General features: G+C 42.7%; 1 protein-coding gene and 1 long non-coding RNA gene across 9 annotated transcripts in view; one reads left to right on the forward strand and one right to left on the reverse strand.

Moving 5' to 3' along the window:
* The window catches only part of LOC309380715, a 28,509-nt gene extending 28,192 nt beyond the window's left edge, over positions 1-317 (reverse strand). Inside the window, exon 1 of the long non-coding RNA XR_014173067.1 lies at positions 255-317. This is a non-coding gene — a long non-coding RNA (uncharacterized lncRNA). The remainder of the gene's footprint in view (positions 1-254) is intronic.
* NTRK2 (neurotrophic receptor tyrosine kinase 2) overlaps positions 1-14,728 on the forward strand; it is a 187,273-nt gene that overhangs the window by 129,819 nt on the left and 42,726 nt on the right. For all 8 annotated transcript variants that reach the window (XM_081930494.1, XM_081930500.1, XM_081930501.1 and 5 more), the window contains one exon: positions 14,355-14,485. In XM_081930494.1, coding sequence (XP_081786620.1) covers positions 14,355-14,485 — 131 coding nt within the window. The remainder of the gene's footprint in view (positions 1-14,354; positions 14,486-14,728) is intronic.

Consider the following 14,728-nt stretch of genomic DNA (forward strand, 5'->3'; position numbering starts at 1 on the left):
TCGGGAGCGTTAGCCCCATCTTTACTACATGCCAAGAGAGGTATTACGAGACTCCTGTTCCTTTCCCAGATCTACTGTTCACGGAATTGATTGACAATCAGTTCCTCTCTGCAGGGAACTCTAAGAATCATATGTCTCTGGTAGGAATTGGGGTCTCCTAACAGTTCTCAGCACCTTTAACAAATTGCACTTCCCAAGATTTTTGAGGGGAAGCTATGACTGTTTAAAGTGGTATGACTCTGTTTTTAATGTACAGTGGTGCCCCGCAAGACGAATGCCTCGCAAGACGAAAAACCCGCAAGACGAAAGGGTTTCTCGGTTTTTGCGTCGCTTCACTAGACGATTTTCCCTATGGGCTTGCTTTGCAAGAAGAAAGCCCATAGGGAAATCTCCGGGGACCTCTTTTAAATGCTGGCGGTGGGGAGCAAAGCCTTTCCACCCCCCTCCGGACTTCAGAAGAGGTCCAGGAAGGCCGGCGGGGGCGAAAGGCTTTGCTCTCCACCGCCAGCATTTTAAAAGCGGTCCGGGATAGCAGGGAAGCGCTTCCCGCTCTCCCCGACGGCTTTTGAAGGCAGGCGGGTGGGAGCAAAGACTTTTGCCCCCCGCCAGCCTTCAGAAGAGGTCCAGGACCTCTTCTGAAGGCCGGCGGGGGGCGAAAGTCTTTGCTCCCCCCCCCCCGCCTGCCTTCAAAAGCCGTCCGGGGGCTTTTAAATCGCCCCGGACAGTCCCGGGGCGATTTAAAAGCCCCCGGGAAGGCAGGCAGGGGGGACAAAGACTTGTATTGGGCAGATGTGAAGATTCCTGTGTCCGGCTGCACATTGTGCTTTGGGTCCACACTAACCAGTTTTCTTGTGCAAAAGAGCATCTTTGGAATGCGTTCAGTGCAATGCATAAATGTTAAAATATCAAACTATTCTACCATCAGTTAATACAACTTGAGTGCTTCGGCCATTTGTAATTTTATCTGAACAACCAGAGTTAGCCCAAAGGGTAACAGCAGGCTGTGGTGGGGGAGGGGGGGATCCATTTAATCTCCAACTTAATGTATTCATTTGTATAATTTTTAGTTTTGCCTTTCAAATCTCTCATAAATCTTTTGGTAAGAAGACGAGCACATAGTTAGAATTATTCATAAATCAATCAAACATCTCTTTGCTTCAATTCGTTATCAAGTGATCATGTCATTAATCAAATGTTTTTACTTGCATTACGTTCCTTGCCTCCGGCAAGTTTGTCAGAAATTAGCTTGAGGGAAAAGCAATTGTTGATTCAACGACCTTGCTGCTGACAAGCTAGCATGCAGTAAAAATAAGAATGCCATTGCGTCTAATGAATCGTTTCTGCAATGTTAGTCAGATACCGAACAATGCATAGCCTATTAAAATATAAAATCCACTTTAGGGCAATATACAGTCATAAAATAGTAAGCAAGCTTTTGAGTTCTGCAGATCTCTTAACCAGGCAGGAGGATAAGCAAGATTGGGTGGGAGGAAGTAGAGGGGATTGGTGAAGTTCTTTTTTTTTAAAAGTAATATTTATTAAGAGTTTAAGGATTACAGAAAGAAGAAAAAAGAACAAAGTTAAACAAAACAAGACAATACATTACAATACAAACAAAAAACAAAAAACACTACTTATCTTAACAAAACAAAAACAAAAACAGAGACAATAAAAAACACATCCAATATTTCCATATCTTATCTTTCATTACTTGTTTCATCGACTTGGTGAAGTTCTTTGCTTCCCAAGTCTGCAGTTGGAGCAGTCTTCAGCTGGAATGCACCAATCTATTGGACATAACTGGATTAAGCCTCTCACACTGCAAAGCCTGATTATAACTTGCATCCAAGTCTATTTCCCTACATTTGAGAATATAAAATCTAGCCATGACTGCTTAGTTGTTCTTTCTCAAGCTATAATTAGAATATGCTGTTCCCTTGGAAGGCAAAGAACAAAAACAAAGAATGATATGGTAGTCTTTAAAGCTGGAAGTTACTTTTTAGGTGGTAAGTCAGTAGGATATTTTTTAGATAGCATTGCCTAGTAGTTGGAGGGCATGAAGCCCTCAGAAGTAAAGTTTTATCTCCAGGGGAAGTCACTGGATTGCAGCTCCAAGGTAAATCACTGCACCAGTTAATAGGTAAAGGTAAAGGTACCCCTGCAATGTACACAGAATTATTTGACAATTAGTACCTATAGGCCGAGTGAGCCGGCATTTGTCTGCAGACAGCTTCTGGGTCATGTAACCAGCATGACTAAGCCGCTTCTGGCGAACCAGAGCAGCGCATGGAAATGCCGCTTACCTTCCTACCGCAGCGGTACCTATTTATCTGCTTGCACTGGTGTGCTTTCGGCCTGCTAGGTTGTCAGGAACAGGGACCGAGCAACAGGAGCTCACCCTGTCACGGGGATTCGAACCGCGAACCTTCTGATCGGCAAGCCCTAGACTTTGTGGTTTATTTATTTTATTTTTTAAATATTTATTAAAGTTTTAAAGGTTACAGAAAGAAAAAGTAAAAAACACCATTTTAAACAAAAACAATACAACACATCACAGTAAGGAAGAAAAAAGGATGAAAAAAAGAAAGAAAAAACAGAAAAATAAAATCCATTAAAAAAAACAAAGAAAAATACAGCGAATCTTCCCATAACTTATCTTTCATTAGCTTATTTCCTTGACCTCCTCACACCTCCCTTTTTTGTATTCTAGTTCGATTATCTGTTTCAGCAAATCCTTTCCATCTTTTCAAATTTTTGTCCTGTAATTTATCTTAATATAATGCAACTTTACTTTTCCTCCTTTCACCAATTAACAGTCAGTTTTTCCCAAATCCTTTATAACATTTCTGCTAAAGCCACATAACACCTAGACTTTGTGGTTTAGACCACAGTGCCACCCGCGTCCTTGCACCAGTTAATACATTGGAATAATTCGCACACTGAGGTCATATTCACACAAACAGTTACTTTACCATTTATCTACGGACAATACAGCACAACAGCAGTACATGACTGCTGCATCCAACTTCGATGTTTCCTTTTGGAGCTTTTAAAGAGACAGAAACATTGTCTTTGGGGAGAAAACACACACACACACACACACACACACACACACACACATTTTATCAACTGAGGTCCAATGCATGCATTCACAACACACATTTAGTAGCTAAAAAACCCTTCCATGACATCGGTGAAATTTCTGCCAGGAAGCTGCAGCTCTGTCCATGAAGACATACCTGACATACCTGACAGGTATGTCATACAGACATACCTGAGCTCCAAATCTTGGGATGTGTACTCCAACAAGATCTGGAGGGCCACAGGTTCCTCATCCCTGCCTTAGGCACTCACTTCCGATTCTCCCCAAAGACAGGCCGTTAACCCTCATGCCATGTCTGAACTAGCTCCAGCCTTGACAAAAGCCAGCATGCCACAAGGTGTGTGAATGGCAACGTGCAGACAGTGTAAAGCAAGGCCTATGCAGGTTTTGATTCTGAACACTCCACCCCAGTTCTTCGGGCTCCGAGGGCTCTTTAAAGCCATAAGAGCGCCAACGTTACTGATATAGGACCTCTCTGATGCCAGCCTATCTTAGAAGTATAGGGAAACTGGATTTTTGGAGTGTTTTCTTAGACGGATGAAGTATTATGCTTAAAATGTCACTTGCTTCTCATTTGCTTAGGTGCTGACCAAGAAAACCCAGATATGCCACATTCCCCTTTTAGATACAAAACAGGGAAGGGAACCTAGTAAAGATGAGAGAGGCAGCCCCGTTCCTGCCTGTCTTTGGCTGTTTAATACACTGATGTCATAAATTAAAACAATATTTTGCAGCTGTGCCATGCCACATCTTAGGCAATTAAAGCTATTAAATAGATTCCATCCTTACACCCTTTGACAGAATATCTGCAGAATATGGGTTAAAGCACCGAAGGCATTTGGGAGTGTTACCATCTCTGTTGATATATTTCCTGGCTGGTGTTAACAACATCCATGCTTAATGATGACAGATCTTTTTAGCTGGCTTTCAACAGGAGGTAATGTACTCACATTATAAGTTTTCTTCTTCCTGGCACTTCTCTCAGAGACTCCCAGGCAGGTTAGGAAGTGAATCTGCCTCCAATTTTGCAACAACAACAAAAAGCCATGGAAGATGGGTGAATGATGATAAGAGTTGAACTGGGGGAAAGTTTTGGGTGAAAATCGAATAATAATGCTTTTTAACATGTCCAGAGTTGCCATTCAGAGCTTTCAGAGATTACGGAGCCCTTTAGAGACATGCTTTCAGTACCAGCTAAGCAAGGGGGAGATTTGATTCAGTTTGCATTTAAAGGTGAATGTACCTACTTCACACTCACTGAAATAGTGTATGACCTAAAATTCAGCCATCTTTCAAAATTCACACTTTAATTTTGCAGTGCAGTTCTTCAGCTACATTACATATGCAAAAGTGCATATACTAAAGGATACATTACATTAGTTAGATACATATATATTAGATGCATATATATTAGTTAGAATAACATTTTAAAAAATGCATTATGTTAGGTGAAAGTGCATTGCAAGACTGTATATTGGGGAACATTTCATATAAAAATGTCTGTAGTAGGAGAAATTTGCACAAGAACACTAATGAATTTTCATGAGATTTTTTAAAAAAAATAAATCACAAAGTGATGCGGAAATATTGAGAACTGAACTTGACTGGAAAAAGGAGAAAATGAAATAAACCAAAACTGATATATTCACCTATTTCTAGTATCAGCCCCTGAGAAAATGGCTGAAATAAATATGCCAAAATGCACATCTCTCTCTCTCTCTCTCTCTCTCTCTCTCTCTCTCTCTCTCTCTCTCTCTCACACACACACACACACACACACACACACACACACACATGACCCTCAGGCTGGAATCCTGTGCACTTACTTGAGTGTAAATCCCATTAAAATAAGGAAGGCTTAGCTCTAAGTAATGCTTAACAGGCTCATTAAATATGGACAGGGTAGAACTTGATGACAACCCAGAGAAGGTGAACAAACGGGGGTTGCATTTTCCAGGTCTACAGTGGTACCTCAGTAAGTACTTAATTTGTTTTGGAGGTCCGTTCTTAACCTGAAACTATTCTTAACCTGAAGCACCACTTTAGCTGATGGGGCCTCCTGCTGCTGCTACTGCTGATGCTGCCGCGCCGCCGGAGCACGATTTCTGTTCTCATACATAAGCAAAGTTCTTATACTATTTCTGGGTTAGTGGAGTCTATAACCTGAAGCGCCTGTAACCTGAAGCGTATGTAACCTGAGGTACCACTGTATAAGGCAAATGCAAAGCCTACCATGCTTAGAATGCCATATTCCAGTCTCTGTACATGTGCACAAGACATTTGAAAGAGATTTTGTGCCCTGTATGGTTTTCATTCTAAAGGTAATAGCCGCTTTGGTGATGGTGACTTTCAAACAGGGCCACAGCTCAATAAGGCGTGTTTCTTAAAGCTTCCCCATGTCATGGCCCAAATAAAATTGTCCCATCCCCTGGTGGCTGATTTTGGAGGCATCTCAAACATCACTTTTAGTCTGGCCCTAAATAAACAAACACAAAGCACACAGGGGTTTATGGTGCCCAATAACATAGGGTCAAGGCTATATTAACATCCCTTCTGCAGATGCAGAGTATTGGACAGTCCCTTGCTTAATTTGAGGTGGCTGGCAGAACCGCTAAGCAACTCTTTTTCGAAGCACATGTGTGGTTTCTTAGTGAGCAGCTCCCCTAGGCTACACAAGATGAATGAATATAAATTAATTTAACAGTACCTAAAATGCTTTAGTGGGAAAGTGGGAAGAAATCTGATTAATATTACAAATTAACTGTGATCTGGAGACTTTCTTTTCTTAGGAACTGGAGCAGCTAAGTCATACTGTTGCCTCTTTTACCTAGAGGAGAGTGTACGATACTTTCCATGCTCTTCATTTAACTATCTCAACACCTGCCAGCCTCAAAACTTGCCTTACGTTTTTAGCACATTGCACAAAAATTAGATTCTGTTGTATGCTAGGTGCCAGATATGGTTTCTTCTATCAACTCTTTTCAAATATCAAATATTAAAATCAAATAGAAAATATTGCCATGTTTCAAATGCTGATGGCGAATATCCATCTCAAATTAATTGTCAACATTTCATACCATTTAACACATTTATATACCATATTTTTCGCTCTATAAGACAAACTTTCCCCCTCCTAAAAAGTAAGGGGAAATGTGTGTGCATCTTATGGAGCGAATGCAGGCTCCATGGCTTCAGCAAAAGCAACGTGAAGCCTCTGGAGCGCAGCGGGGGACCTCCCACTGCGCTCCTTAGGATTCGTGTTGCTTTCGCTGAAGCCAGGAGAGCAAGAGGGGTCGGTGTGTACCGATCCCTCTTGCTCTCCTGGCTTCACTGGAGAGGCCTCGCACAACTTTCCCTCTCTGCGCAGCGCCCCTTCAGCGAAGTGGGAGGAGAAATGGAAGGGGCTCCGCTTCTGCTGCCGCTTCGCTGAAGGGGCGCTGCGCAGAGAGGGAGAGATTTTTTTTTCCTTGTTCTCCTCCTCTAAATCTAGGTGCATCTTATGGTCAGGTGCGTCTTATAGAGCGAAAAATACGGTACACAGTGACTGCATTTTTATTATTTGTTGCATTAATAATCCAACTGCTACTCAAAGCTGTGTGTACAGAAGCTATCCCCAGATATCCTATCCAGGCATTGACCAGACTCAGACCTGATTAGCAAATTTGGGACTTCATGTGCTTTTAGATCAGGATTTGGGAACCTGTGTCCCTCTAGGTGTTGTAGTTTAACAACTCCCATCTTCCATGACCATTGGTCAGGCTTGCTGGAGCTGATGGGAGTTGTAGTTAAACAATATTGGGGGTGGAGGATAGGTCCCTTATCACTTTGTAGAAAACTTTGCACTGTTTCAGAGCAAGATCAAGTGGTGATCTGCTGTGTCAACAATTCAGCCCATGTTAAACTTTCATATCACCCAACATTTTGATAAGCCTGATGCTTTTTGGTGTTGTCAGTTCATCCATTCAGATACTGGCTGTTTAAATCCTCAATAGTTCCAAGCATTGAGCTTTAAATGGCAAATATATACTGTATTTTTCTGTGCATAAAACTAGGTCCCCCCCCAAAAAAATGTCAAAAATCAGTGGTCATCTTATACACGGATAGTACCAAGGGTGGACTGGTGATTGGTTGTTGCCCCCAAAATAGGGGCCGTCTTATACATGGGGGCGTCTTATAGAAGGAAAAATATGGTATATAGTAAAGGAATAAATTTAAATTACATAATCAGTGGATAGGAAATCATAAGGTAATGCATGTGGTAAACCAACCCTTAAAAAGGTTGTAATTGACAACAATTGTTTGTAGCAGAAGGGACGTGTTTTGTAAAGAAAGCAGGGCTATTGAATGTAAACAAGGATATAGATTATCAGCAATATGTCGGTGGAGGAAAGCTTACTTATTGCCTACCTAAGAGACCAGGATTCATGCAGGGCATTCCAACATGACTGTTAATGGAAGATACGATACAATACGATATCTATATTGTCATTGTCCCTTGCGGAACAATGAAATTGAAAAACTACATAAAACTACATAAAAACTACATAAAACTACATAAAAACTACATATAACTACATAAAAACTACATAAAACATCCAAAAACCCCTAACAACTCTAAAACCCCATTTTAAAATACACTATACTACAGAGACCCCTTATGCTGCATTTAGAACCAGAATTGCATTAACGTAGAAACTGTTTTTCAGGCGGCTAGTCCTGGCCTTTATTACCCTATACCTTCTTCCAGAAGGCAGAAGCTGAAAGAGATCATTTCCGGGGTGCGTACTATCATGTGCTATCTCTGCCGCTTTCTTATGGCACCTGGCAGCATAGATTTGATCTAAGGTGGGAAGAGTGCACCCGATAATTCTCTCTGCAGTCTTTACAACCCTGGATAGCATTGTAGGAGCTACCTGAAAAGGCTTGTTTGTGATGCCATCTAATGCTCTATGACAGGCATGTCCAACTCCCAAGAGACTGTGATCTATTCCCACTATAAAAAAAACTGGCAGTGATCTACCCATTGGATTGACCAAAGCTGTTGAGCTTTTTTTAGGGAGCCAGAGTTGCGGAGCTTTGGGGGGGGGAGAGGGGGGTAAATAGCTGAGAGTCCAAAGATTGACCAGGATCGACCACGGACACCCCACAATAAACCAGTAGGCTTAAGGGTTCTTGATTAATCAGAGGTGCCAGCTCAGTTTTCAGGTCTAGCTTCCGAACCTGTGGCTGTGGGAAACCTAGAGAGGCACACAATCTTTTGGAAAGGGATAGGATTATAAACCACATGGGACTTCCTCCCCACCATTTGCCAAAACCTGAGTGAAGCACATGTACAACCGTTTCCCACTTACCCACATTAGATTGGTTTGCACGGTGCTTTTCCAGCTGACCACTATGGGTGGTTTAAGAAGGGCCTGAAGATGTCTAGTTAAAAAAAAAAAGTACTTTTGATATCGTGTTGTAATCTATCGATTCCTGCATGCGCCATTCACAGCATGGGACCAGTGACTAGGATGTTAGACATAGACTAAGGTGGAGCTATGATTTTCCCAGTAGTGATGTATGGAAGTGAGAGCTGGACCATACATAAGGCTGATCGCCAAAGAATTGATGCTTTTGAATTCTGGTGCTGGAGGAGACTCTTGAGAGCCCCATGGACTGCAAGAACCTATCCATTCTGAAGGAAATCAGCCCTGAGTGCTCACTGGAAGGACAGATCGTGAAGCTGAGGCTCCAGTACTTTGGCCACCTCATGAGAAGAGAAGACTCCCTGGAAAAGACCCTGATGTTGGGAAAGATTGAGGGCACAAGGAGAAGGGGACGACAGAGGTCAAGATGGTGGGACAGTGTTCTCGAAGCTACCAGCATGAGTTTGACCAAACATAGGGAGGCAGTGGAAGACAGAAGTGCCTGTCGTGCTCTGGTCCATGGGGTCACGAAGAGTCGGACACGACTAAACGACTAAACAACATGAAGGTGGAGCAGGTTCAAATCCCTGCATGCCCACAAAGGTTACTGGGTGACCTTGCAATAATCACTGTCTTAGCATTGTGAAGATTAAAGATGGCAGGGGACGGATGGGATTCTGTCCTGAACTCCTTGTAGGAAGAGCAAAATAAAAATATGTCATGAAATAAATAACTGCATGCACAAATATTTGCATACTAAGCTGTAGAACTGAAGCCAAGAGGCAGGTTGAGGAGCAAGAGAAGGCAGAGTAGATTTAGAACAGTTGTGGGGAGGCTTCAAAATGTTGGAGAGTATTATCTTATGGTCAAGCTCATTAGGGTAGCTGAATAAATCAGAGCTGAATAAAAGTGATTGTCCTTTATCTGTGCATGCCCTTATTCAGCAAAGTCCTGCATCTGCCGGAAGATTGGACTCATGCCCTTCTGTGAATACCAAACAGCCTTGGATGTTTGCCTCGTGCCCACTTTTTTCAGGAACAGTGGGCTGTGAGGAGGGGGCAACCGTGCTTACAAATACTTGTGATTGTTTCTCCCTCCTTTCAGATGTATCGGAACAAAATGTTCAGGCCGTGGCCCATCTCCCTCTGCTTCTCAGGCTACGGATGGAAAGTTGTGAGCGAGTTCATTATGGTGCGATAAATCAGCCAATAAACTTGCATGCATTGTCACTGCGGAAGTGTTGGGGCAGCTCGTGTTCCTTAGTGACAGCTGCTTGGCCCAGGATGCCGTAATTATCTACAGAGAGAGATTTTGAGAGATAAGAGGAAGATAGATGGATAGATTTTGAGAGAGGGAGGCTGGGAGACAGATGCGATTTGGAGGGAAAGGGCATGCCTAGGTGTAGACAGCACAGAAGCATTGTAGGAAGTGTGTTGTTTTGCTGTGGGGCAAAAATAATAGTATGTAAATTATTATTAATCCTACCAGAAACTCAGTCGGGGGGGGGGGAGAGCCTGTGGGTGCAACTTCTGTTCCATTCATTTTGTTTAGTTGTTTATATGTGGGGTTTTTTTTTACTGCATTTTGGTGTTTGCTTTTTATTTTCCTTTTTATGTTTAAGAGAATATTTTGTTTCATTGTTAATTGCATTACTTTAAATGCGAAGTATAGAAGGGGAAGAAATGGAGGCAGTGAGAGATTTTACATTCTTGGGCTCCATGATCACTGCAGATGGTGACAGCAGCCACAAAATTAGAAGACGCCTGCTTCTTGGGAGAAAAGCAATGACAAACCTAGACAGCATCTTAAAAAGCAGAGGCATCACCTTGCCAATAAAGGTCCGTATAATTAAAGCTATGGTTTTCCCAGTAGTGATGCATGGAAGTGAGAGCTGGACCATAAATAAGGCTGATCGCTGAAGAATTGATGCTTTTGAATTCTGGTGCTGGAGGAGACCCTTGAGAGTCCCATGGACTGCAAGAAGATCAAACCTCTCCATTCTTAAGGAAATCAGCCCTGAGTGCTCACTGGAAGGACAGATCCTGAAGCTGAGGCTCCAATACTTTGGCCACCTCATGAGAAGAGAAGACTCCCTGAAAAAGACCCTGATGTTGGGAAAGATTGAGGGCACAAGGAGAAGGGGACAACAGAGGATGAGATGGTTGGACAGTGTTCTCAAAGCTACCAGCATGAGCTTGACCAAACTGTGGGAGGCAGTGGAAGACAGAAGTGCCTGGCGTGGGGTCACGAAGAGTCGGACACGACTAAACGACTAAACACCAACAAATGTGAATCATTTATATATTTGGATCTGATTCTCATTTGTAATGTGTTGTTTTTTTATTTTTCACAGTGTTCTATTTGATCATTTAAGGCAGCTTGAATCCTACTTTAAAATTCCTTTGGAAATGTGAAGCGGTTTAGAAATGATAAGTTGTGATACTGGTGCTGGCTGAACTGTTGTACATTGAGATTTAGGTAGTTCCCCATCACCAAGTCAAATGGCCAAATATCAACCTTAAACCCAGCATGCATTCCCCCCCCCCCATATGGTCTGCCACCAGTGGCAAAGTAAGTTTTGGACATTTACTGCACTAGTAGCCTGCTGTATATATTCCTCAGAAAGACCACAGTTCAGTGGTAGACCATGTATAGAAGGTCCCAGGGTCACTCCTTAGCTTCTCCAGTAGCAGGAATAGTTTAAGATCCTAGCATGAACACTTGGGAGCTTGACAATACTGGGCCTGATGGGACATTGTATAAGGAAGATTCATATATTGGAAACATGTGCCGAGGAGGGTGACCAAGATGATAAAGGGTCTGAAAAACAAGTCTTATGAGGAATGGTTGAGGGAGTTGCGTGTTTAGCCTGGAAAAGAGGTGATATGGTAATCATCTTCAAATATCTGAAAGGCTGTCACATGGAAGACAGAGCAAGCTTGCTTTCTGCTGTTCCAAATAACAGGAAAGGAGATTCCAACTAAACTTCAGGAAGAACTTTCTGATGGCAAGAGCTTCTCAACAGTGGAACATACTACCTCTGAAGGTTGTGGACTCTTCTTCACTGGAAGTTTTTAAACAGAGTTTGGATCGCCAACTGGCAGGGATTTAGCTGTGATTCCTGCGCTGCAGGTCTTTGGACTAGATGACACTTAGGATGCCTTTCTTCATGACAGTTCTATAATTCTGTGTTTGTAAAGGCAGGTTCTGAGTTCAGCAAGTCTGTTAGCCTAGTTCTACATTTTCAGGGCCCTCTTATTATGAGTCATATCTGTTGGCATTTTGGAGCCATCACTTCAACGTGAAAAGCAACGGTGGGAAACTTATGCAGCTGGCAGGCTGCATCCTTTACCTGTTGCATCCTCCACTGGCCATTTTGACAAGACGATGGGGTTGATCAGTGGCGCCTGCAACCGCTGCTTATTTTGTCTGGGCCAGTGTTTGATTTACACTATAAAGCAGGGGTAGAGAACCTTTATTCCCCTCTGTACCTGTCCTATATCTCATGGGTCAAATGTGACAGGTGGGCGGGACCTTTCAAAGAGCCTTGCTCCAGGAGTGGTTTGCAGTGAAACTCCTGCTAAAACAGAAGCTTTCACTCTTGCTATACAGGAGCATCTGATATAGGGTCTGCAATGCTGCAATGTGCTCTATGTGGGGCTACCTTTGAAGGTGACCCGGAAACTACAACTAATCCAGAATGCGGCAGCTAGACTGGTGACTGGGAGCGGCCGCAGAGACCATATAACACCGGTCTTGAAAGACCTACATTGGCTCCCAGTACGTTTCCGAGCACAATTCAAAGTGTTGGTGTTGACCTTTAAAGCCCTAAATGGCCTCGGCCCAGTATACCTGAAGGAGTGTCTTCACCCCCATCGTTCTGCCCAGATGCTGAGATCCAGCACCGAGGGCCTTCTCTAATTGTGAGAAGCAAAGCTACAGGGAACCAGGCAGAGGGCCTTCTTGGTAGTGGTGCCTGCCCTGTGGAACGCCGTCCCATCAGATGTCAAAGAGATAAACAACTACCTGACATTCAGAAGACATCTTAAGGCAGCCCTGTTCAGGGAAGTTTTTAATATGTGACAACTTAGTGTATTTTTGGTCTTTGTGGAAGCTGCCCAGAGTGGCTGGGGAAACCCAGCCAGATGGGTGGGGTAAAAATAATAAAATTATTATTATTATTATTATTATTATTATTATTATTATTATTATTATTAGAAGCAGACAAAAATAAACCAGCAACAGCAGCATTGTCATAACTTTATCCTTTTCGTATCATCTCAAGTAACATCTCAAAAACAGGAATAGTTGTTCAGTATAGTTTGTGACATTCATACGTGTGTATGGTCTGGTATTTTAAGTACTAAGACTGCAATCCTGTACATACTTACATGGCGATAAGTCTCATACAATTCAATGAGGCTTACATTTGAGTAGACATGCCCTGTTAATATTTTTGTAAGCAGGGAAAGAAAGAAGAATAGGCATCAAAGAAAATGGTGAAGGGTCCAAGTTTTAATACAGCAAGACAGTTTTATCCTGTAGCAGACAATTGCCCAGGCTCTGATGGCCATATTGCTGCCAATTGTCTTATTTCTCTGTTTAACCTCAGAGCAAGAGTGTAAATCATATTTGCTAGAATGAAACATTTTATTTATCCTAGTTGTTGAATGAAACAGACAGAGTAAGTGGCAGCTTAATTTAAGAGGAGCAAGCGAGGAAAGCCACAGAGTAGGCTGGATTTAATTAAAGGAAGACCTACTTTATCTTCCGAGGTTATATGAATTTTCCCCTCCCCCCCCCCGAAATTTTCTTTGCTGTGCAATAAAGGGAAGCAGCTGTTAAAGAAATGTTAAAAAATGGAAGTGACAGGAAATAAACCCAGCCTGTCTTTCAGTGTTTTCCTCCTCTTAATTTATTTCTTGAAGCAGCATTCAGAATTGTTTTTTTCAGAGCTCACTCTGCTGTGGTGATCAAAGACGTCCCAGGATGACGGACGACCTTGATCTTGTCAAAAAGAAACACACTTTCCCCCTCTCTAAGCCTTTTCAACCTAACCTGTACACCATTTTAACAGCAGTATCAAAGTATTTCATTCTTGTGCCCCACCCTCTGTTGGCTTTGCCTCCCCACATCAGAATGTGGCCCCTGGAAGGCTAACCAGCTCTGATATATTTAAATTCCATTTTATGTATTTTATGTTCAATTCCCCCTTTGTTTTCGGGCAGGGGAAATGTATACCTCATACATAATATAAGTAAATGGTTACGTCTAACCAGAGGTGTTATGTACTGAAGTTCTCATCCTGGGCCAGCAGGGGGATACTGTAGATAGTTATGCAAATGAAGGATCGAAAGTGATGTTCAGTGATTGGATAGTTTTAGAAAATGGCAACAGTTACATTGTTCTGGAGCTCTATATAAGCAGGCTGACTTAGCTCCTCAGTTCAGTTCTGTTCAGCTTACAAATAAAGAGCTGTTTTGGAAGAATCGCTGTGTCGTCTGATATGTTCGCCCACAATTTAACAAGAAGAAAGCTGAGGAAGGTGTTGGGGCAGATTGAAACGATTGTCAGGTCACATGATTGGTGGGTGGGCGGAGTTTGCTAGAAATGGCCATGTGAGCCTGAATGGTTCTGACCTCTGCATTAGCTGCTTTGACTTAACATGGCCAGGTTAAAAGAGAGGAGTCCTGCTTTGGGGCAGGACTTGCCAAGTCAACAGAGCAAGCAAGCAAGCCCTGTTGCTCTACATGCTGGGATTTTACCTGCGCCCACTTCCCAAAATGCCTCTTTCCTTGGCCAGGAAATTCATTTCTAATCCTTGCTTTACCTTCATTTTGCAGTTGTCCAGCACATCAAGCGACACAATATTGTTCTCAAAAGGGAACTGGGAGAAGGAGCCTTTGGGAAAGTCTTCTTGGCCGAATGTTATAATCTGTGTCATGAGCAGGAAAAGATCTTGGTTGCAGTGAAGGTAAAATGGACCATCTTTGTTGTGGATGTAACGGTTGATGTTTGTTGCCATTGAATTGTCTCCAGCTATAAATGGTTCCTGTGAAACATGGGTGAGGAACCTGTAGCCCTCCAGATGTTATTGGACTCCAGCTCTCATTGGCCTAAGCCAGCATGGCCAACGGTCAAGGATAATGGGAGTTGTAGTTTATCAACATCCATAGAGTCACAGGGTTCTATCTGCCCTGCATTGTTCAAAGTAGGC

Source organism: Podarcis melisellensis, assembly GCF_964234715.1.
Source record: "Podarcis melisellensis genome assembly, chromosome: 11".
Taxonomy (NCBI): Eukaryota; Metazoa; Chordata; class Lepidosauria; order Squamata; family Lacertidae; genus Podarcis; species Podarcis melisellensis.